Source organism: Venturia canescens, chromosome 10 (genome assembly GCF_019457755.1).
Source record: "Venturia canescens isolate UGA chromosome 10, ASM1945775v1, whole genome shotgun sequence".
Lineage (NCBI taxonomy): Eukaryota > Metazoa > Arthropoda > Insecta > Hymenoptera > Ichneumonidae > Venturia > Venturia canescens.
Genome location: NC_057430.1, coordinates 17113238 through 17134848, shown reverse-complemented (window position 1 = coordinate 17134848; position 21611 = coordinate 17113238). Strand labels below are relative to the sequence as shown.

Genomic DNA, 21611 nt, shown 5'->3' with positions numbered 1-21611 from the left:
TTTTCGCTCCACCCGAGCTTCTCGTTCGTGCTTCCCACTTTCCTCTTGCCAGATTCTCCTTTTCCTTTTCTCCTTCGGTTATCCTACTCGTATTATTGTACAGAATGGGTCAAAAGTTCTTCGACGATATTCAGATCGCTGGATCGTGAAATTTTGAAGAGAAAAGTCCCGAAGCGTTTTCGTCTCCGACGCACGGAGCCCGAGCTATCGATGAATCAGTGCGGGGACCAATCGAGCGGAGTGGGCGGGATTGGCGGGGTGGGGGAAGCGCGACGGATTGGCTGTGTCCTAATCATTCGATATCTCAGCGAGGGTTCATCGGAGAGGAAAACCGCTGAGGAGTTTTCTCTTCAGAATCTCCTGAGCATCTCCGCACCTCGAGTCTTGAGGGCAGTTTTTAGTGCATCCATTAAGGAGTCGGATCCTGATTTAAGCGTGCTGGTAATATCCGCAGCAGGGAACGTTAAGGAGAAGAAAGTTTGTTGAGGGAGCGAAAAAGTATGTAACGACGAACAATCTAGAAGCCCTTAAGAGCGTAAAAAGTGTTCGGCTCAGAAGTCAACGAAAAATGTTCAAAGCGTCTTGTGAACCGGCATGAGCCGGGGCTTCGCTCCCAAAGGCCCGCATGAGCGGAGGAACACGTGCGTGCAAATACTCGCAATGAATTTCGGCCAATGAGAAGCAGAAAGTGGTAACCAGCGGAAATTAGGAGCAAAAATAATGCGAGTTGCGCCCTTATTTCGTTGGAGCGTTCGATTTATGCGTCTGGCAACGCGAATGTGTAAAATGTACGAGCATCTCTCGCGAGCATTTATATCCCACGAATCTTGGTACCAGGAGAGAGAACGAACGAGAGGGAAGAAGGCGGGCGGGGGGGGGGGGGGGGGGGGGACCATCGGTAGGATCCTGCGCCCCTAAATTTTCGGCTCCGGACGTATTTTACGGGAGCGTAATTACGGTGATTGCCCTCTGGCATCGGGGTTCCGCGGAGTCCGAACATTCTTATTCCTCTTGACCCGGCTTTGGTCGATCGGCGTATGAGAGGAAAACTTTACGAGGGCTTAGTAAAAAAAAGTATACGAAAAGGCAAATATGAAGGGGGATTTAAAACCCGGAGAGTTTCCTGCGGAGTCAAACGACCGGAGTGAATCGAGTTTAATTCAAATTCCGCTGTGCGCGGAGCCGCCAAAAAACGCGAAATCCTTACGATCCTGAGGAAAAAACGTAGGAGATAATTAACGAGGCGGACGATCGTTGATTTATGAACGATTCGAAAGACGCGCGCCGTGCTGAGAAATCCGGCGCAACTACTTTCGGGGCGTTTATCCGCGAGTGAGAAAAATTCTTCGGATTTTTGCTCGACTCCACCTGGTTTTTCGGGGTTTAAGAGAAAACTGGGTCTCGCGGTTACCTCCTCGTACACATCGGGGTGACGCTTATTGAGCTCGTATTCGTAACGAGCAGGTGGTAGCGAAGCTTGTTAATGATTTTTCGCCGGTAGGATAATTACGGAGTTTCTCTCCGCCGGCTCGAAATGTCATTTTTTATGATAATTTCTTTGAACCATTCTCACGTACGTCTCACCTGGGAGCGATTCTTTTCGGTCGGATTGCGTCCGGCGGGAGAGAAGATTGAGAATAAGCATCGGTCAACTTGCTCACTTTTTTGGCTCCGCATCTTTTCCCCCTTTTTTGAGCCCTCATTTAACTACGTTGCTCTTAGTACCGTGCGCAAGTATACAAATGAAACACGTGTGCCACGAAAGCCATTAATTAAGAAGCTGCCCCACCGCGAAAAAGCGTCATATGTAACACACGGAAGCTGTAAAAAATAATTGCAGCTGCGTTGCAGGGAGGGGGGCAGAAAAAAGCGCAGTTTTGCATGGGAAACGAGAGAGATTCTCGAGCGTTGGACGTGTCATCAGAAAGAATTGTCGCCGGAGGCGAATAACTTCGAGGGGCATCGCGCGCGCTCTCTCTCTCTCTCGCTCACTCTCGCTCGCACTTTTTCGAGGATTGTTCTACACGAGCCCGAGCGAACCGGACAAACGTCTTTTTTCCACTCCTTTTCTATCGTTTTTTTCCTCCTTTGCGCAATTCTCCTGTACTCGCCAGCAACCTGAATGGGCTATGCACCGGGTAACGAGTACAGTTGACGAATCCTCTTACGTATATGGCCAGCATGGGACAAGAAATGCGACAACAAATCGTTAAATAATGCACGAGTTAGTTAATAAATAAACGGTCCATCAATCTCGGACGATTAGCCAGCGTGTGTCGGTTGGACCCGTGGTGGGACCCGCGGGCGTTGAAGGGACACCGATTTTGAGCCTCTGTTCGACGCTCGGCACATTGGAAGGGAAAAAAACGTTCGTAGGACAAAAAATAGTGACATTTTCGTTCTGATTTCGGGCCCGAAATGCTAAAAGGTCCCCGGAATAGGTTTTTCATCCGAAACGCATTGCATCGAAATTGAGATGAGTCTGAGAGCTGTAATAGCGAAGCTGGCAAATATCTGGATGAAAATGATTGAGAAAATAGACTCACCGATGATGGATAAAGCAGCGTTGTGAATGGCGAGTTGGTAAGAGTTGAAAATCCAGTGAAAGGAGCGCGTACCTCGGCGGGTCGAACTCGGTTAAAAGGGATTAAGGTAATCGTCTCATCCCCGCGATATTTATCACGGCACTGTTCACTAGAAAAAGGCAGCCCCGACGTTGGCGAATCGTCGGTCACTCGGGCGTTTTTCATCAACGTTTTTCCTCGTGTTTTCTCGCTCTGTCTTGGCTATAAAGGAATATCCGACGGGGGAATCCCAGGTGTGTGGATGCTCGAGAATGGTCAGAGAGCTCGAACGAAGGTCACGCTCGCGCAGGAGTTCCACTACCGACCATTCACGACGAGGCAGAATGCGCTTGCGGGAGAAAAGAGATCGCGAGAGATGGGTTGGGAGAGTCGCAACGGGGCAAAAGCCCCTCCGACGTCGTCCTGTCTCGGTAACTGACCTACGACGACGATTCGTTCACCCCGCGTGGCTCGGGCCTCTCTCGCTCGCTCTTTCTCTTCCGTACCTTGATAAACAGACACGGACGGGGAGACACACGCAAGAAGCACAGGGACGTTTGTACGCGCGCTCGCGCGACTCTGTTTTAAGCTGTACGATCGCGTTTTACGAGGTGAATAATGCTGGTGCGGAGCGGTCTGCCTCGCTTCTCGTCGAGGCGCTACGAGGGGAGATTACACGAGGGGATTAAAGGGAGTGAAAAAACCAATGGTAAGAGGCCCCACCTTCGTTGGCCGATCTGCTCGCGAGCCGATTTTCCTCGTCCAGGTTGAGCCTCGACGGCTCCGCGACGATGCGATTTCACACGAATGTGTACGTGCGCGCGTGTGTGCCTGTTAAACTTGGCAAACCACGAACGCGACACAATTAAGAAAAAAAGGATCGATCGGAGCGACCGCAACACGAACCCTCCCGCCCGATTATTTATACGCACACGCAAACACGTGCGCGTGTCCGTGTTTGTACATGGATTCGATGCACCGGAGCACAACGTATTGTGTATGTATGGGAGGATGCAATCGTGAGTAACTCGGTATCGCGTGCACTCGGCCCCACTTCCGGGAATTCCCACGGTCCCACTGTCAGAACTGCACGAACGGAGGGAGCTACTATACCCGGAGCCCGAAAAGCCCAGGGAATTCCTCGACCTCGAACGACGCAGAGGGAGGAGGGAGCGAGAGCGAGAAAAAGGAGGAAAAGGTTGAGAAGGTCGTTCTCTACGAGACTCGTCTGCGATGGTAACACTCACTCGATCCTTGTTACGCGATCGATCGACTATTTCAGTTATATTTTCATTCCTTTCGATCTTCGTTTACGCTTTTCATTTCACTCTTTGTTAATCCGAGTCTCAGACACTTGGTTCACATCTTCAGGCTCCAATTTCCAGTTTTCCTCTCCCTTCCGAAACGCACTTATCTTTTATATCAACGGAAAATTCGAATTTCAATAATAAAATTAATCGATTTCTCGTCTCTTTTTCTTTAGCACACCGTTGAAACGGACTTTGAAGCCGGAGACGGACGACGCAGCGATCGGTCTCGATCGGTTCGTACGGTTGCCGGGACGGCAATGGCCCCGTGACGATCGCTTAGCGCCGCGACGTCCCTCGGCAACCCGCTCTCCCCCCACCAACCCGCCCATAAACTCTCAATACTCCCCGTGCGCTCGAACCCCTTCCTCTGCCGTTCCGCACTCCCCCCACCGCCGCCATCGCGCCCGGCTCAACGAAACTCTCGCCCGACGCCACACTCCCCCCACCGCTCACCGCAGAATGCATCGGGCGCGCGAGCCCCTGCATTTCTATTCCTCTTTTCCTTCGTTCTCACTTACCCCCTTTCCTTTCCCCATTTATCCTGCTCGCTAACTCTCCCCTGACGATCCGCGCACCGCCGCTCCATCTACCATTTTTCACGTCCAAATTTATCTTTTTTTCTTCCCTCCGAATTGCAATTCTTTCGTAATAACACTCGCCAACGATCCAACTCCGCGAAGAAACTTTCCTCCGCGGGATGCGCGAAACGTTTTTGGAGCAACGATCCACAAACGATCTTGAGATTTTACAGTAGATTTTAAACTCTCGTTATGCGTCGTCGAAAGTTAACTGAAATTTCTTTGAAATACATTGATTTCGATGCTCAGCAACGATGGGAGGGAATCGAATTTCCTTTTCAAGGACGAGCGCGACCACGTGAGAACAGAATATTTTTTCAGCTCGTAGTTTAGTCAGTTTTTTCATGTTTTTTCTTCGAATTTCGATGGGTGGATCGCGCACCGCGCGCAAGTCCGAGAGGCTGCTCGGACATGCGAGTACACGTAGAGGCGTGGATCTCCGACGATCCTGAGATGAATATATGATCCCTATATTATTTCCTCTGGAACTCTCTTCAGTCAAAGGAGAGCCCAAGGGCACGAACTCTCGAGAGATTTTATTATTTCTTTCTTTTATTTCGATGTTTTATTTTATCTCCTTTTTATTTCTCCGAACTTAGCTCCGAGCTCCGGGGCTGCACACGCGGAGCCCGATTTTCTTTCGTATTCGCGAGAAGCGCGCGCGGCGGAACTCATCGAGGCTCTTCCAGCTCTCTCGTTCACCGACGAGCGGGAACGATGATTATGAAACCACAAGTAATATCGGCGGGGTATCGTCTCCTCCAGGTTGCCCGGGAATCACCAGCCATCGGGGGCCACTCTCACTCTCCGCTTTGTTTCTCTCTTTTCGACCGTTAATCCTCTCGCGATTCTTAACTGTTCGTTTGACAAAAAAAAAACAAAACGTCGAATACGCACAGGCCCGCTGTTAGAAATTTGTGCAAACGCTACAAAGATGCAGAAAGATTTGCAAACAACTGAAACGAGGAAGAAAGATTGAATTAACAATCGTCGAAGTTGTACGCTCGAATGATGATCAGAAAAATAATTTTATCGCTGATAAGGCGAAGATTTAATAACATAGATCGACCCACACTGTGCGCGATGAATCGATCATCTAATCCGAGAGCGTATCAAGCGCACTGGAATTCCATGACGAAAGAATAATATTTATGTTAGCAACGAATAACTAAGTTTCCATTTCTCATTTCCTTTTATTCACTCGAGCGTTATCCCTTCCCGACGCCTTTGTATACTCCCGGCACAGCTGCTTCGTTTCTTTTCTCGAGTCGAAGCCTCGTGGAATCACTCGCCGTAGCGATAAAAGCAAACTTCGTTGGGAGCGAGAATCGTGAGCCGGCTGGTGCTAACTCGGACTAGTTTCTGACGTTCGCTCGCTCTCCTCTCGCGGAGAGGATCAAACTCGAGACTACAGAATAAACGATAAACTATTTTCTTCCCTTTACCATGGGAAGCCTGAAATTTGGAGAAAAACCTGGGCAACATCGTCTCTTGAAACCGACATTTTGTCAGCGGCAAAAAAGTCTCCGGAGTGCATGAGAATCGCGAGTAAAAATACAACGGCACAGGCAGCCCGAAATTCCACGAGCTTTCAATCCCCTCCAATCATTCTTTCCCACCGCGCATCAGTGTTCCTTATCCAATATTGATTTCCCCGTGACACCCGAGTGACATTGTCACCGCGGCCGCGACTCAGCCCCAAATTCTCCCGCGATCGTCTTCGCTCTCCGAAATGAGCTTCGATCGCAATACTCCTGCCGAGTTGCTTGTTTACGAAATATAGCAAAAAGCCAGAGCTCCAGTTCGAATTGGCACCAAATCTCCGACGTAGAAGCGGAGCTTAAGGAAGGATAGGCAAGAGAGACAAGGAGAAGGAAGAGCGGAACTTGGTGTGCTCGGTGCTAGGCACCGTACCTCGCCTGACCCCACAAACCCATAGGGCGAGAATACCGTGTACCGAGAGGCGACCACAGCCGCACGAACATTGAAAAATAATGGTAAACATCGTGAAAAAAGGGAGCGAACAAGGATCGAGCCACGAAATATAGTAAGAGGAAAAAGGCATTTCTCGGTATCCAGACGTGCACGCGCGCGCGGAGCGGTCCGCTTGAAAATTTCCTGTGGCGTAAATCACAGAGATAAATATACACATTGAGCTGGCGCGCACGGCTAAAGACCTTTTTTCTAAAGAATTTCGCAACCGGCTTATAGCCCGGGCGATGGAAAACCACGACTTTGAGGACACTCTGTAAACAGACGTTTTGAGAGTGAACGTGTACACACGCGGAGAAACGAGGTCGAGCGGGGCGAGTGAATCGGCGTCGAATCGGATGGGGACACGAGCTGTAAACACTTTTTTCACAGACTCAATTTTCTTTCGATTATTCGATTCCAGCTCTCTCGAGGAGCAATATAACGAAAATTGAAACGAAAGGAAAAAGAGGATTGGAAGGCTCTCGTGCGGCCCGGAGAGACCCACGCGAATTATATATTTATCCGGATCACGTGAGCGAGCGAAAACCTCGAATAATCGATCGGACCAGTTCCGAGATCGATTTTGCAATGCTCACTAGTGACTTTTTATCCTTCTTCTTATTTTCGTCCCCATATGCACGCCCGAACGCGAGCTATCACCGTGCTGCTCTCGGGGATTTCGGTGAAAGTTTATCACTTTGCGAACGAGGGAGCAACGCTTTTTGCCGATCGCGTCGTTTCGAGTGCCGAGGGCAATGAATTTTACTCAAACAATCTTATTTTCTGCGTTCAGCTTGTTTGGGAGTAAACGAAAGTTCGCGGAGCTTCTTTGGCTGCTGCCCTAATCGGTGGACGCATGACCGAATTTTCGACACGCCAAATTAAATTTTCACAGCTTAAACTCTTGAACGAAAAATGAAAACGATTTGAAATTCTTATCGTCGTGTGTAGCACCTGCTAAAACGAGCAGGTTTCGTGACGAGGCTCAACGGAGGATTTTTCTCGGAGGGTCGAAAAAAACTTTACGGTTACTTGTTCCCGTCGACTTTTTGTTGCCCCTTTTTTCAGTCGTTTATGCAGAGAGTTTTGTCGGCGGGTGCGAAAACTTTGAGGGTTTATGGGATGTGATCAGCGAGGTGCATGCTTTAAAAAGAAGACTTTGGCTCGAGTGAGAAGCGCAGAAGAGCGGAGCCCGAAGAGGGGAAAGAGAAAGAAGACGAGTGTACTTTTAATTGCCCGAGTGATTTAGAGATTGAACCTGGACGAATGAAAGTCTACGGTGAGAAAAGAGAGAGAGAAGAAGTGATAAAAAGAAAGAGAGAAGGAGGAAGAAAAAAGTGTGAGAGAAAGCGAAAGAGAGAGAGAGAGAAAGCCAGTGGAGGGGGCAAGTGAGAAGGGCAGTGCACGCGGTATCTGGAGATAAGAGGTTTCCGGAAATCGTGTCTGCGGCTATGAAAGGGTCTCTTTTTCTCCCGCGCCCTTTTCCCCTCCCCTCTCGCTCCTCCCGCTCTCTTCGTCTTTCCTCAACTTTTTGCGCTCCGACGCGTGAATAAAAAGTATTTAAAAAAACGAAGCAACAAACGAAAACAAATAAAAGTGTGCGATAAAAAAAGAAATGGAGGCGTCGAGGCGCACACGTATATTTTAGTCTTGTTCTCGGTGTAGAATGATTAAGGGCTCACACGATATGCGCACCAGCAGCAGCAGCACCACCAGCAGCACCAGCGACGCAGCAAGCGCGAGCTCACGCTGTGTTCGGCGCTCTTTCTGTCTTTTCTCTTCCTCGCTCCTTCTACGCCTCGCTTCCAAGCCCTTCGAAGCGTCCGAAGCCGCGCCTTGTGCACTTTTTTATCGCTCCCCACCCCCCGAGAGAAACTAAAGTATGATACCCGTATAGAAAATGCTTTGCTTCCTATCTAAATACGACTGTAGATCTCTCCGTACGCATACGTCCGAGCACATGCCGCCTCAGTTTAATCCGAGCTACCAAAGATGTAGGAAAAATGCAAATCCAACGACTTTGCTGGCTTTTAAGGCCTTTTACGCACTCGTGATGGACGGAAAAATCTAACATTTTTTCATTAATATTCTTCAAGTAGCATGTGTGAAAAATATTCTTAACACATTTCATAAAGATCGGAGCGTTAGGTTCGTAGCTATCAGTATTTTAACGGACCGCTCGGTGCGCGCGGTCCGTCCAATACGTGAATCTTTAAACGCGATTATCTCAGCGAAGCGTCATTTTTTGAAAGTACCTTTGCGGTGGAGACGATTACTAAAATAATATTAATCAGATCCATACCAAATTTATACTAATTTATTATAAGAGTAGCCAGGGCCTGGACGAAGGATTTCGTATTCTGTTGGAAAAAAAATTGTGACTACAAAACCGAAAATTTAGCTGCCCAAAAAATGAATTTTTTGTTAGACTGTCGCCATTTTTTTTAAATCAGCATTTTTACGAATTCTTCGTCCAGGCCCAAGCTATAATAAATAAATGGCATAAATTTGGTATGAATCGAATTAATTGTTTTTTGATGCTTAAAAAAAGGTGCTACTGGAATACAGCTGGAGTTCAGCCATTTCGAGAAATTTTTGGATGAAAAAAATTGTACAAGTATACACGAACATATGTACTAACGAATGTCATCCACGGTTTTTCAATAAATATTTATTTTCATGTCGAAAAAAAATCAAGAAAATCACGTTTTTTCGCCGACTGCAAGTGTATTATAAGGCCTTAAACTGGAGAGACAATCATTTTTCTTGCAGTTTGTTTATTCCTACCATCAAACTAAGTTTTCGTTTTCCTGGGACATTTTACTGTGATGATAAAATAACGAAAACGTTTAAACAGAACGTGAAAACAGGAAAAATCCCTTTGAAATAATCTGCTCGAACTGAGACCGGAGAGAAACGACGTCACTGCGATTCGCGGTTGAATCTCGATCCACGCCTACGTTAATTATTAATCGTTGCCCACACCCCGCGGTCAACGAGAGCGAGGTCGATCCCGTAATAATGGAGCCCACCTAGCAGCGAAGGAGGAATCGATAGCGATCGATTGATTCGCTATCTCGAGTGCGACGAACTGCATCGACGACGACATCGTCGTCCTCGAGAGCACGCACGACACGCAAAGCTACTCTCGGTTTCCGGAGTTTTCTTCGCAGCAAAATAGCCGGCAGGTTTTAGTCGCAGGTCCGTAATAATAACGTATAATAATTTGTGTGTTTTTATAATGATTTTTGTGATTCAGTTACGTGAGAATCAACGCGTGACGTCGGAACGGACTTTCGCAACGATATTGAATAGAATTTTCGAATTTTTCACCCAAAATTATTGCTGGAAGCAGCCGCTCACAATTCTGCTCATTTCATTACCAATATTTCATCGGAAACGTGTAAATTCAAGTTGTAAATGAATAGAAAAAATTAAAAAGATTTTCGAGGAAGGTTAACATCGGAATAAACTGTTGTTTCACGACTCAAGTCGCTTCGTTGGCCACGCTAGATAAATTCTATTGTATTCCTGGATGTCGGGGGATTTTGCACTAGGAATATTACTATGGCGAATAAATACCGACCGGAAGTTAATAGACGGTTGGACGAGCCGCGTAAGAGAGACTCTTTGACCCCGACCCAACTTGGTCGAGCGCGAAACGACTCGATGACCATTTCAAAATCACCAGTCACAAGGTTCACTCTCCTCCTCTACGTCTCTCCCGGTCGATATTTTACGTTTGAAGTCTTTATGGTAACCCCCGTGAGGGTTGTCAAAAATTGCCGTAGCCGATGGTATTTCACATCGTCTTGGCGGGGTATTGGTAAAAAGTTTTCAACTAGCAATAATCGCACCTCGGTAGAACCTCATTGGTTACGATATCGCCACTGCGCAAAGCTGATTGCACCGTACACTCGTCTCGCTTATGTAGATCTCCGGGCGAAGCAACGCTGAGGAGAAAGCCTGGAAAAATCGCCATCTACCGGCCGCGACGTCAACTCTGACGAGCGATGATCGAGCCAATTCTAACGGAGAATTTCCATCTTCGAATCGAAGCTATATTTGGAGTTGGCCCTCTTCATTTTTCAATTATTTTGAAAAGTAATGTTCGAAAAATGAATTTTTTTAACGATACCAAGAAAAATGGGTTATTTCCTCACCTAAAATCTGTTCAATCATCCAAACCACATCGAACATTGTGTTCTCATTGGAAGCAACAAAACCCTTATCGAGGTGTACTCAAATGAAGCTTGGAAGAGCGTTGGAAAGTGCTTTATTATTGAGGAATGAAAAAAAAAGTTTATTGACACGCTGGTCCACTTGTCGTTACGCAGGACTCTTTATTACATTCCTTTTTTCGAGCAAGTACGAGTGCGCGCAGTTGAATAAGTGTAAATAACCGATTCCGCCACGTTCTCCGTGAGAGCTTCACCTCCAGAAGGTATACGAATCTACTATAATTGTGATTATTATCGTATTATATAGATATTTTATCATTTGAGATACTCGTTAGCATAGGACTGACGACTTAATTTACGGCAGGATCATAAAGAGACTTTTGTGTCGTAATAAGCACAAGCGAAGGTATAATTATCGAGTAACATGGGGCTCGTAGCATAAAACCCGTTATACAATGTGTTGGTAAGAAGGAAAAATGAAAAAAATGATAAAATGAAGGGGGAAGGAGGAAAATGGTAATTAAAAATTTCGAAGCCTCATTGAAAGAAGTTTGAGTACGATTGAGAATAAGACTGCTGTTGGCGCGTAGCATTTGAAATTCTTCGCTCCGGTGCAATGTCCTTTGGGATTATAACTCGATGAATAATCCGGCGAGTTCGTGATATAGACGTCGGGAAAAAGACGGAGGGAATAAATGTGAAGGAAAAGTAAAAGGGCTCGTGAAAAAATGGGAATTCCTCGTTGGAATTTAGATAGCCTCGATAGCTTATACGAGAAATCTTGATGAGCCCGAGGATTCTGCATAGCTTTCTTGGCGAAATTCTTAATGCAATATCCCTCTGTGTGCAAGTCCGCCCTCGCTTTAGTCGTACAAACATCGTACGATCGTCGTCCCCCGTCGATCCCCTCCCCCGGGACTCGCGGTTTACATTGTAAACTGGTTTTTCACACACAAAGTTTCATCGCCGTTATACGATGAGTATGGTAATATTATAGCCTGGCCCGTGTACACATCGCTCTTTTTTTCCACCGTTTTTTATCCTCATATCTCTCCTCGCGTTCGTTCCCCTTGTTTGATAGCGCTCTCACGTTTCCACCCAAAGAGCCGACAAAACGCGGAATCACCATTTTACGGGGGCGTGCGTTACACATCGCGTATTTTACTTTCCCAAGCACCGTTCAACTGTGTCTTCAAAATCTTCAAATCCGAACGTACCCCGACGTTTTATTCCCCATAAACCATCCTCCTTATCGGAACACACGAATTCGGATCATTCGACAGGTAAATCGATCGACCGACTCGAGCCATTCGGAGATGGAGATTTTCATTTTTTTTACTCCGAATCAAATTTACGAGTCCGATTGTCGATAATGATGATTACGCGATCGTCCCCGAGTGTAATGTTTCTGAGCGAAACTGCACCGTCGATTGGTCCAAAATTTCATCATTTTTATCGCTGATTCATTTTTAATCGGGACAATTAGGAGAGCACACGCGGGATAATTGTTGGTCAGGGAGCGTTGATTATGCGGAGATCGCGTCGGCGAAGAGAATGTTAGAAGCAAATAAACCAAGTTCGTGGATTCAATTATCGGAGCTACTTTCAAATATTTTCCCTCGAGCTACGGACAAAAAATAGGGCAACATGGGACTGTGGAGATAAACTTTTGGGGGGTTCGCTAAAAGTTGATGATCCAGCGAGGATTGATCGTCGCACGGCCATAAACAAAAGACCTTGAGGACTGTTGAACCTTGCAGGATGAACTACTGGTTTTTAACGTCGTTTTTCAGGATTTTTTTTGTAACATTTTTTTGCAGGGAGAGAGAGGGAAAAATGTAAGAGCAAAGTGGCCAAGGTCGCGATGGTCGAGCACAGTGATAATTATCCACAACTTGGATCTGATATTCTCGCAGCATTTAATTTGCCAAACGAGTTTATTTTCTGCAGATTGTGTCCTTGGACACGCTTTTTTTCTTCGTCTTCATCAATGTTTAGCAACAAAGTTAATGGAGTTGTTGGGAAAGACAAAAACGAATGTTACCCCGGACTGGAGACAGGCTCAGAGTGCAACTTATGAAACGAATCCTTTTGAGCGTGCGTTCTGTGAAATTGGAGAAGCGCGGGCGGGCGGATATGCGGGTATTTCCGGTGAGATCACGTTCTTCGTTCCCGATAACCAAAAGTGCTACTCGAGTCGTCGCACGTGGACACCCACAGTCGAGGGATTTGGAGAATCTTTCTCAGGGAAAGTGATCCGTTCGGTGGGCCACTCTCCAAAGGGGGGGGGGGGGGGGAAACGAAAATACTCGTTTGGACGTTTTGAACTTTAGCGACTCGTCAGAAAAATTCGTTATGGGACTCTAATTGTTTGATACGAAGTAGTAAAATCAGCTCCTAAGGCAGGTGAGAGTTGCGCGATCCCGCGCCAAGAATATTAAATCTTCGTTGGAAGCTCTTAATGTCGAAGAGTCGCACGAGCAAAAGCTCATTAAATGGCTGTGTACAAGATTCTCCTTTGCCTCCTTCCTCTCACTCAATAATTCTCACACGTAAAAAACTTCGGCACACACATGTAGACTCAGTAATAAAATATCTCTTGTCCCGCTCCCCTCCTCTGGGCTCCTCGTAATACAGCTCGCCTGAAAGGACGAGAGAGCGAAGATAACGATCTAATCGGCGAATCAAGCAATCGAGGACTAATAGCGTATATATACTCTGTTTAATTTCTTTCGATTGTGAGGATAGGAGCGCACAGCTGGAGTTATAAATTTTATTGAGTTAAACATAATTGCTCTTATCTATAAATAAAAATAACGACCTATCGATTCTTGACGAGCAGAAGGGCTCCGCTCAATTAAGATTGAGTCCACAGTCGAAGAACTTTCAGAGGAGTTAGTCTCTGGGTATTTTAGTCCTCGATACAGGCTGTCCCGAGAATCGGACCGGCCAAATTCGCAGGCTGGATAGGTCTCGAAATTCTGAAGGAAAAAGTCCTTGGACATTTTTCTCTACGACCAATCCTCGATGAGATATCGATCGATTACTGTCAGCCACTCCGGTGGGTCGAGAGGATGGAGCGAAGGGAGGGGGAGGCGCGCCGGATAGGTCCGGCGCACGCGGTCACTCGCCACGCCCACTTCTCATCAGTTCGATCCCGAAATCAATGAATATCTGACGAATGGATCATCGCAGAAGAAAATGGCTGAGGACTTTTCTCTCTGGAATTTCACAAGCTATCGAGCCCCGGTGGCTCAGGTCCGAGTTTTCAAATATCCAATGTGCGAAAGACCACGAATGGAGAGAGATGCTGGCAGGGCCTGTTACAATCGAACGACACGAAGGTTCAAAGAACCAGACTCGATGACGAAGGAGGGAGAGCAGCGAGCGAGATGATCGCCAATCTTTTCTGTCCCAGGTCCCAGGCTTCAATCATTGTCAATCAGTTCGTATATGCGAGAGGGACCGTTACTAACCAACGCATGTGCGATGCGCCCCGCGAAAGATCCGCAAATATATTTTTTCCTCTTTCTCTCTCCGCCTCCACTTGCACTCTCTCCGCCTTGTTTGATTCTCCATTTTCTTATTTTTTATTCTTCCCGACTATGGTGGGTCGTGTGTCACGAGGCTTACCCGTTGTATCTACAACACTTTACTTTTGTACCGCAACTCGCTGGAACGTTAAGCGTACGTACACAGTTCGCTCTACGGTAACAGTAGACATATAAACACGCCTGGATCTACACACTCCGCGGAATCGCAGGGGTGTTCTGCCTCCTTTTCTTCCTCCTGCGGATCCTATTCTCTCGGAGCTTAGATATACGGGTTCTTTCATCCCAATTTGGTCCATCTTTTCAGACGGTTGAAACGTTTGATGAAAACGACCCCAGCCCGACTCATCCATTCTTCATTACTTTCTCAAGATTTTCTCTCTTCCACGTGCCCGAAAATTGATTAAGTCATGACCCACATCGCGGTGGCTCCGGAGGCGGGCATCGAATTACTGAACTTCTCGGTTCGTGTGTCCGCATTGCATTGACAACGCAAAGGGGCAACGAATGGCAAAGATAAAATTCGAGTCTCTCGACCCTCTGGACAAGTCTCGATCCCTTTTCGCAGGAAAATAGCTGAATAAATTCGGCATAAAGTTGCCAATATATTGGCGAACATTGTTCCTTTTCGAGTTGTTCCTTTCTGCTGCGAACTTCTTCTCTCGCGAGGTCCGCCGCGTGCACACAGCACACGATCTTACTCGTGTCTCGGTGGGTACCGTTTTTCCGACGTTATGCCCAGATGTGCATATATACGTGTGTGTAGACAGAACGGTACACCCACGAAGCGGGAGAGAGAGATTCTGTATTCTTCGCGTGTACATTTACTCCCTGCTGGTGTGTACATATTCGAGTTCCCCACGTGCGGACCGAGCTCTTTTGGCTCGTTTTCTCTTTCTTCCTCCTTCTCCTAATACCACGAAATTTAGCATGGATTAATAGCGCCGTTTGTATTTAAATGCGACATATTTTTTCCTCGTTATAAATAAATATGCTATATTTAATCCGGCGAATAAATAGATACGCAGATATTTATATTCGCGTGCGTATAAATAGAAGAGAATCAGAGCGAACGGCCAACAGATTTGCGTGCATTCTGTATTAGGTCTGTTATAGTGTATGCGTTCGCGTACTCCCGTGTCCCAACTATAAAAGAGCCAAAAGAAACGAGGAACGTTTTCTGCCACCGCTAACAAGCTCTACTATATGCGCTCTAAGAAACGGCTTGAGAAAATGTCAGGCAAAGCCTCCGATCTATATACACGTGTTTCCATTTATACGTGTGTTGTTAAGCATGTAATCTCGGTGACGATGTATCTTCTCTCCTTTCAAGTACCAAGAGCAGAAAAAGAGAGATCGAAGAAGAAAATGAAAAAAGTAAAGAAATTGGAGGATTTAGGATTCTTTGAAGTGCGCTGAAAACCTTAAGGTAGTCCACGCACGAAACGATTTTATTAAGAAAGTCTTGAAATTTACACATAGTTTAAATGGCTGGTCGACTGACGCGCGCATATCAAATTTTAAAGGGTTCGTCTCATTGGTTATTGAGATAAACGCGTTCAAATATGAAGAAAAATACACAGGGTTGTAGAAACTATGCGTAAAAAATCGTTTATCTTTCCGTATTACGAATGAACCCTTCTTACCAAGTATTTATGAAAAACGTACACGATAACAATGAAGTATGTAATCAAAGTTTGGGAAAAAATTCGAAACGATTGTCTTTTCAGTAACAAAGATATGTTACTTTAAAGATTTAACGAAATTGGTAACGAGCATTCGTATAATCTCGCGTTTGCCTATTTCAGCATTTCGTTTCTTCTTAGCTTGGCCCATTCCTGTCACAGCCTTCTGTCTTTTTATTAACGCTTTTTTCTCTATCCGTATTTTCCTTTTGCGCTCTCTAATGCGATTTTTCACAATTGTATTTTCGCCAGGGACGAATGAGATTTCGGGTTCGGTCATAGTGATGGATCCCCGATTAATTAATGGCTTGTAATTTCATTCGGCAAACGATAAGTTGGAAATTTTTTTTTACAATTTCGAATTGATAACTCTGACATTAATTTAAAGTGATTATATATTTAATTACGAAGCAAAATCGATCCAATTTGGACACCTATGTAGAATACGATCCTTCGGGCATGATCTACCTTAATGAATGGACCTCGTTTCCGCGGGCTTCTGATTTAATAATCTGGCAAAACGAATTTATGAATGGAACGCTAAATAGTGGAAGCGGAGCTGCGCATCATTGATTCGATATTTTAGTGAAATTACGTGACACGTTGATAATTTATCAGCAATAAATTTGACGTTTATCAAACTACGATTTTCATGTGTAATAACAATAATGCGAGAGTAATTTGCATAAAAACATGGACGTAAACTTGAGAGCCGCTGATTCAATTGTGTTCAATTGAAGATTCGAGACAGCACAGCTCATCGTAGATACACCAGTGTATGCACATATTATATACTCACTCATACGTTCACGTACGAGCTTGTGGTCGTCGGGACTCCCTTGATTAATTAATTAAAGCGCGATGCGGGAGTAAGCGTCTGCGGGGGCGACAGACAGCCTGAGAGAAAGACGATAAGTGCGTTTATTAAACTACAAGTATATACGTATGCACACGGGCTGTTCCACGTCGGATTGGACGCACTCTCGACCCTCCTTGAGATTTTTCGAATGACATTATATCTTGAAAACTGGATCGGAATTTTCAGAGAAACTCCACACAAGCAGAGTCTTCGACGAGAAACACTTTTTAAGGAATTCGTTCGATCAACGGAGACACAAAGATTCGAGTTTGTCGAAGCACAAAATCTTCACGTCCCCGGCATTATTGATGCTGACAGTAGTCGTCATCACGAAAAAAATAAAAAACGATCGGCCCCTATTTGATGACAAATCATCGGAAAAAGGGATGTCGATGAAATTTTAAGGCTTTTGAACAAATCGATTTGGCATGAAAAACGTCGTGGAAGTCCGTCGTCAAATCATCGTCCAACGGATAATGGGCTTTTGCTCTTGGATGCTGGGCAAGAGGATGATCAGAGCATCAGAGCTCTATTATTATGTTCGGCTGCTCCGCGCTTCTTTTCTATCTCTCGTTCAATCCAGCCCGCGTGGCTCTCCTGCTACCCTGGTATATTAATATAATCCGATCTGTGGATGGTTAACCATTGGAGAGGTACGCATGCATGCGGCTCCTCGCACCCTTCCTCCCTCGCGTCTCATCCAATTCCCCGTTTGAGTGTACAACCGTACGTTTCAACGGGTTCACGACCCTCGAGAGAGCCGAGGGAGGAGGGAGGGTCGCCAGAAAAAGTTGGAGCAAAGCCGAAAGTGATGAGCTTTAGAACGACGGAAGGAGAGATCCGCTGAATGAAGAGAGAAAAAATGAGGAGAAAGGGGCAACTCGTTTGTGGAAAGGCGAGGGTAGTTATGGGCTCGCGAACTCTCGCGGAGTGTGTTAATCCATTTACAGGAGATACTTCACTATACATAAAGAGGGGCTGGATCGATCATTCGCTACACCACAAATATATTTCATCGTATTATGAGATTATCGAATATGCATGACATTTAGAACTCTGTAACCCTTGCAAACACATAGCAGTGTGCATTAAATGCATTTTTAAGTACTCGAGTTTCTCAGTGTCAATGGACAAAATTTCGAGGGCCGGGTGGATGAAGAAACCACGGATTGGTGAGTTAAAAAACGTTTGATAGGTACTCGAACTAGAATTACGTTGGTCGTTACTTTTAAATCAACGGTCAAATGAGCTCGGGAAAAATCTGAGGCATGTTCACTGGTTCTTTGTACTGCCAATTTTGTGTTCAATTATTCGAACTCTGAATCTTAAACAAGAGAAACTTTATCCCCGAAATTGGGAGTGCGATGAAAGTCGATTTACGAAAAATGAGGAGGTTAAGAAAAAGATGAACATTTTTGTAATTAAACTCACGTTTTCTGAAGAAACTTCTTTTACAGCTGCGAGCAATTCTGCAGCAGGTGAGAGATAAGATTTGACGAAATTCTCGAGATTGCCGTGATAAGCGCACACGAGAATATCCCTGGCCTGTCTGGTGAGGAGGTCGAGAACGCCCTCGCCGTAGATCGGTCCTAAGAGTATTCGCACGAGAGAGGCGACGTCCCCTCGGCCCTGGAAAGATAAAAAATTCAAATATTTATCTGCCAATTGGAGCAAGAGTCAAATGAATAATGCACGTGGAAATAAGTTTGCTCGAATCAAATATTTAACGATTTCGCTTGATCCGGAGCCCCGACAAAAGGAGGGGGGAATATGAAGCCGATAAAAAGTGGCCCCCGGGAGAGGAGGGCGCGCGCGTACACGGGGGATTTAAAATTGTATAGCCCACAAGAAAAACGCATTTTTCATGCAGCATCCTGCAAATCAGGATGGCAAACATGCTCAGAAAATCCCCTGAACTTCTCGCACTCGTTTGTCAACTGCGGAGAGCAAAAGTTCTCCGAAGGCTTGAAATCGCGATTATCCACGAAACGCTCACCCCCCCCTCCAAAACCTCATCTTCTCAGGACGTTGCCTAAAGCGAGAGAAAGAGAAAAGCGATGGAAGAAAGAAAAAAAGAGGGAGAACAAAGGTTAGGATAGTTTATATCGGAAGTGGATGAGCCGCAATCCGCGCGTCATCAACATTGCGGTTTAGTGCAGCTGGCGAGAGGTGGCTGAGAGAGGCTTTAACACGAGGTGAAACGTGTACCTTACGGTACAACGAGAGATTTGTCGAATGCCAATATGCATACGTGCATGCGCATACAAACACTCGGCTCTGGTGCGAAGTGCAGAGCCCGGAGTTTGGAACACTCGGGTATCCGACCGCCCACGAGTGTTTCCGCCCTGATGATCCACCCGATCGACGCATCTTCGACGAAGCGTGAGATACCCGGGCAATTGTAACGCTCTTCCCTCTTACTTTCCAACTTATAAAAGAGCCTGATCGCACATCCGTTGCTTCTGTTTCGCTGCTAAACAGGGACAAGGATTCCATTTCATGGCTTTTTGCGAGAAACCAAAGCTCTACAGGATCTTGCGAAAATGGAGCTCGAACCCCCTTAATCAGATAGGGCCGGTGAATCTGAAGAGAAAAGTCCTTAGCGACGTTCTCGTACGACGCACCGTTCGTGAGTTATCGATGAAATTATCCAGGGCCAATACGCGCTGGGCGCCGCGCCCCCCCACTCCTCGGCGCCCTCTCCCCGCGACGCAGCCCGCCATTGGCTGTCACTGGATCCCTCGATATCTCATCAACCGTCCACCCCAGAGGAATCTGACAAAGAACTTTTCCCTTCAGAATTTCTCGACTTATTCGTCCCACAGATCGCAGCGTCGTTTCTGAGACACTCTGTAGATGCGGCCTACCGGAGAGTCCGGCGTTGGGAGGAGAATCAGGAAGAGCGTACCACCCGAAGGAGGAAGATAAAGAAGCGGTACATGCTGTGTGATATCGTCATGATATCGTGGGAATAACGCATTCTTTTTCTATTTCTCCCTTTCTCTCGATAGAACCTCCTGAAAAATACACACATAAATTTCCCTTTTTTCGCTAACAAATCTCCACTAAAAGGAGCATCGACCGACCCATATCCCAGTTGTGTTTACCAATAGTAGTACCATGTTTTATTTAACGAGATGATTTATCGCTTACGAGTTACAATACGGGCCGTTGTTCCGATCGCCGGGACACGCGCCTTCCAGTGTAAATATTATATTTGGGATAATTCACCTCCATCGAGAAGGGTCCAAATGTGCGGCATTGATGCACGCATATATTTGCACGTGTATGCGTATGAAAAAAACGAGGGGGCTCTACAATTTTCTATAGCAGGCAAAAGGGCCAAATTCGTTCGGGGCAAGTCCCGGGGATAAAGGGCTTGTTAAGGGCTCCGCTTTTTCGGTACGACGTGCCCTCGGCCAGGCCAATCTTCCTCATGGTTGCGCACCTAAATTGATTGCTTTTACCTTTGCAAAAAATGTTCTTTTTCCTTCGGTTCTGATGCTTTCGACCCTTTTTTCTAGTTATAAAGATTTAGCTGGACAAATTAGCCGACGAAGCTAAAAACTATTTCTATGCGCCATTGAGCCTGCTTCAGTCGGTTTTTATACATCGCCGAATTTCAATTAATTTTAATTGCGGCAACGACAACGAGAGATTCGGACGCGATCCTGGCTCGGAGTAATTAACACTCAAATTAATGTATTCATTAAAATACTGCTTGATAATTAACGACGCGAATGAACATTCCGGTCTCAGAATATCAAGAAAATGACGTCACGGATCCAGTGCCGCAGGTGCACGATCCCAGAAACTTTCAAGCTCTGCCTTTTGTACTCGGTGCATCGCAGCGGTTGAGAGAGCGAAAGGGAATTGGATTTTTGAACTTTCTTCTTCCCAATGGACGGACGATTTGATGGAAATTGATGAACGCAAGGTAGAAAGTTGGCGAAGAGACTTTTTATTGTTTTCGCTCGAACTTCAATTGCTGAGGGATTTTCCAACATTTTTTTTCTACTTATTCGTTGGAACTAGTCCAACCCGAGAAATAGGAAAAAATTGATTTCACTTTTTTCTGTGCACCTCACCCATGGAACGCACAATTACAAAGCCGAATCGTGCTGACAGCGATGACGTTTCGCTCGGCAAATTGAAATCGAGCTCTTTCGCGATGTTGCGTGAAGAGAATAAAACGAGGAGGGAGGGAAGAGAGAAAAAAGTAAGAAGGGAGGGTCGCGGAGCCGCGATTATCATCTTTTGATCTCTTTTCCCTTCTCCCTCCCTTTCTCCTTGCTCGCTCTTCCTTGTTCATACTCGGTTTGATTGTGGAGCGCGCGAGCGGCGCGTTGCATGCTGTGCAACACACCGAACCGCCCAGGGTGCCAATTTGCATTTTCGGCGAGGCGCAAAAATTGCATCAACGTTGTCGTCCGCATGCGGCCGCCGCAGCACAGCAAAGTCGCGAGAACACGCTCCGTCGCGATCACCCGACCGAGATCATATTCAAAAGTTTCGTGATTAATTGCTCCCGGCTATTATGCGGTGCAAGGTGAGCGTGTATGCGATCGTGTCCCTTTTTTTAATTCGCCGCATTCATCGCCCGCCCGATCGTCCAGCGGACAAAGATTGCATCGACGTTTTAAACATTAATTATATTCAAAGAGAAAACTCTCGTAATAAATGAATCAGAATTGGCCGACTCGGCCATTTACCGGGAAGCATTTATATTCGAGAAAATATTCACGATTCTGCTCCTCGAATCAGCGCTTCAAACTTTACCTAAAACGACAAGTTTCCCGAAACTTTTCAGCACGGTACAAAAAAATTTTAAAGCACTTTTTGATCCGATTAACCGTTCTTGAGATATCGACCAAAATATGTCGCAGTCAATTCGCTGCCTCGATAACGA

General features: G+C 46.0%; 1 protein-coding gene and 1 non-coding gene across 3 annotated transcripts in view; both read right to left on the bottom strand.

Moving 5' to 3' along the window:
- The window catches only part of Pura (Puratrophin-1-like), a 152008-nt gene that overhangs the window by 98917 nt on the left and 31480 nt on the right, over nucleotides 1–21611 (bottom strand). For both annotated transcript variants that reach the window (XM_043430087.1, XM_043430088.1), the window contains exon 3: nucleotides 18134–18331. In XM_043430087.1, coding sequence (XP_043286022.1) covers nucleotides 18134–18331 — 198 coding nt within the window. The remainder of the gene's footprint in view (nucleotides 1–18133; nucleotides 18332–21611) is intronic.
- On the bottom strand, nucleotides 10187–10328 carry LOC122417676 (U4 spliceosomal RNA). The gene has a single exon (XR_006262329.1). It is a non-coding gene; the product is annotated as a U4 spliceosomal RNA (small nuclear RNA).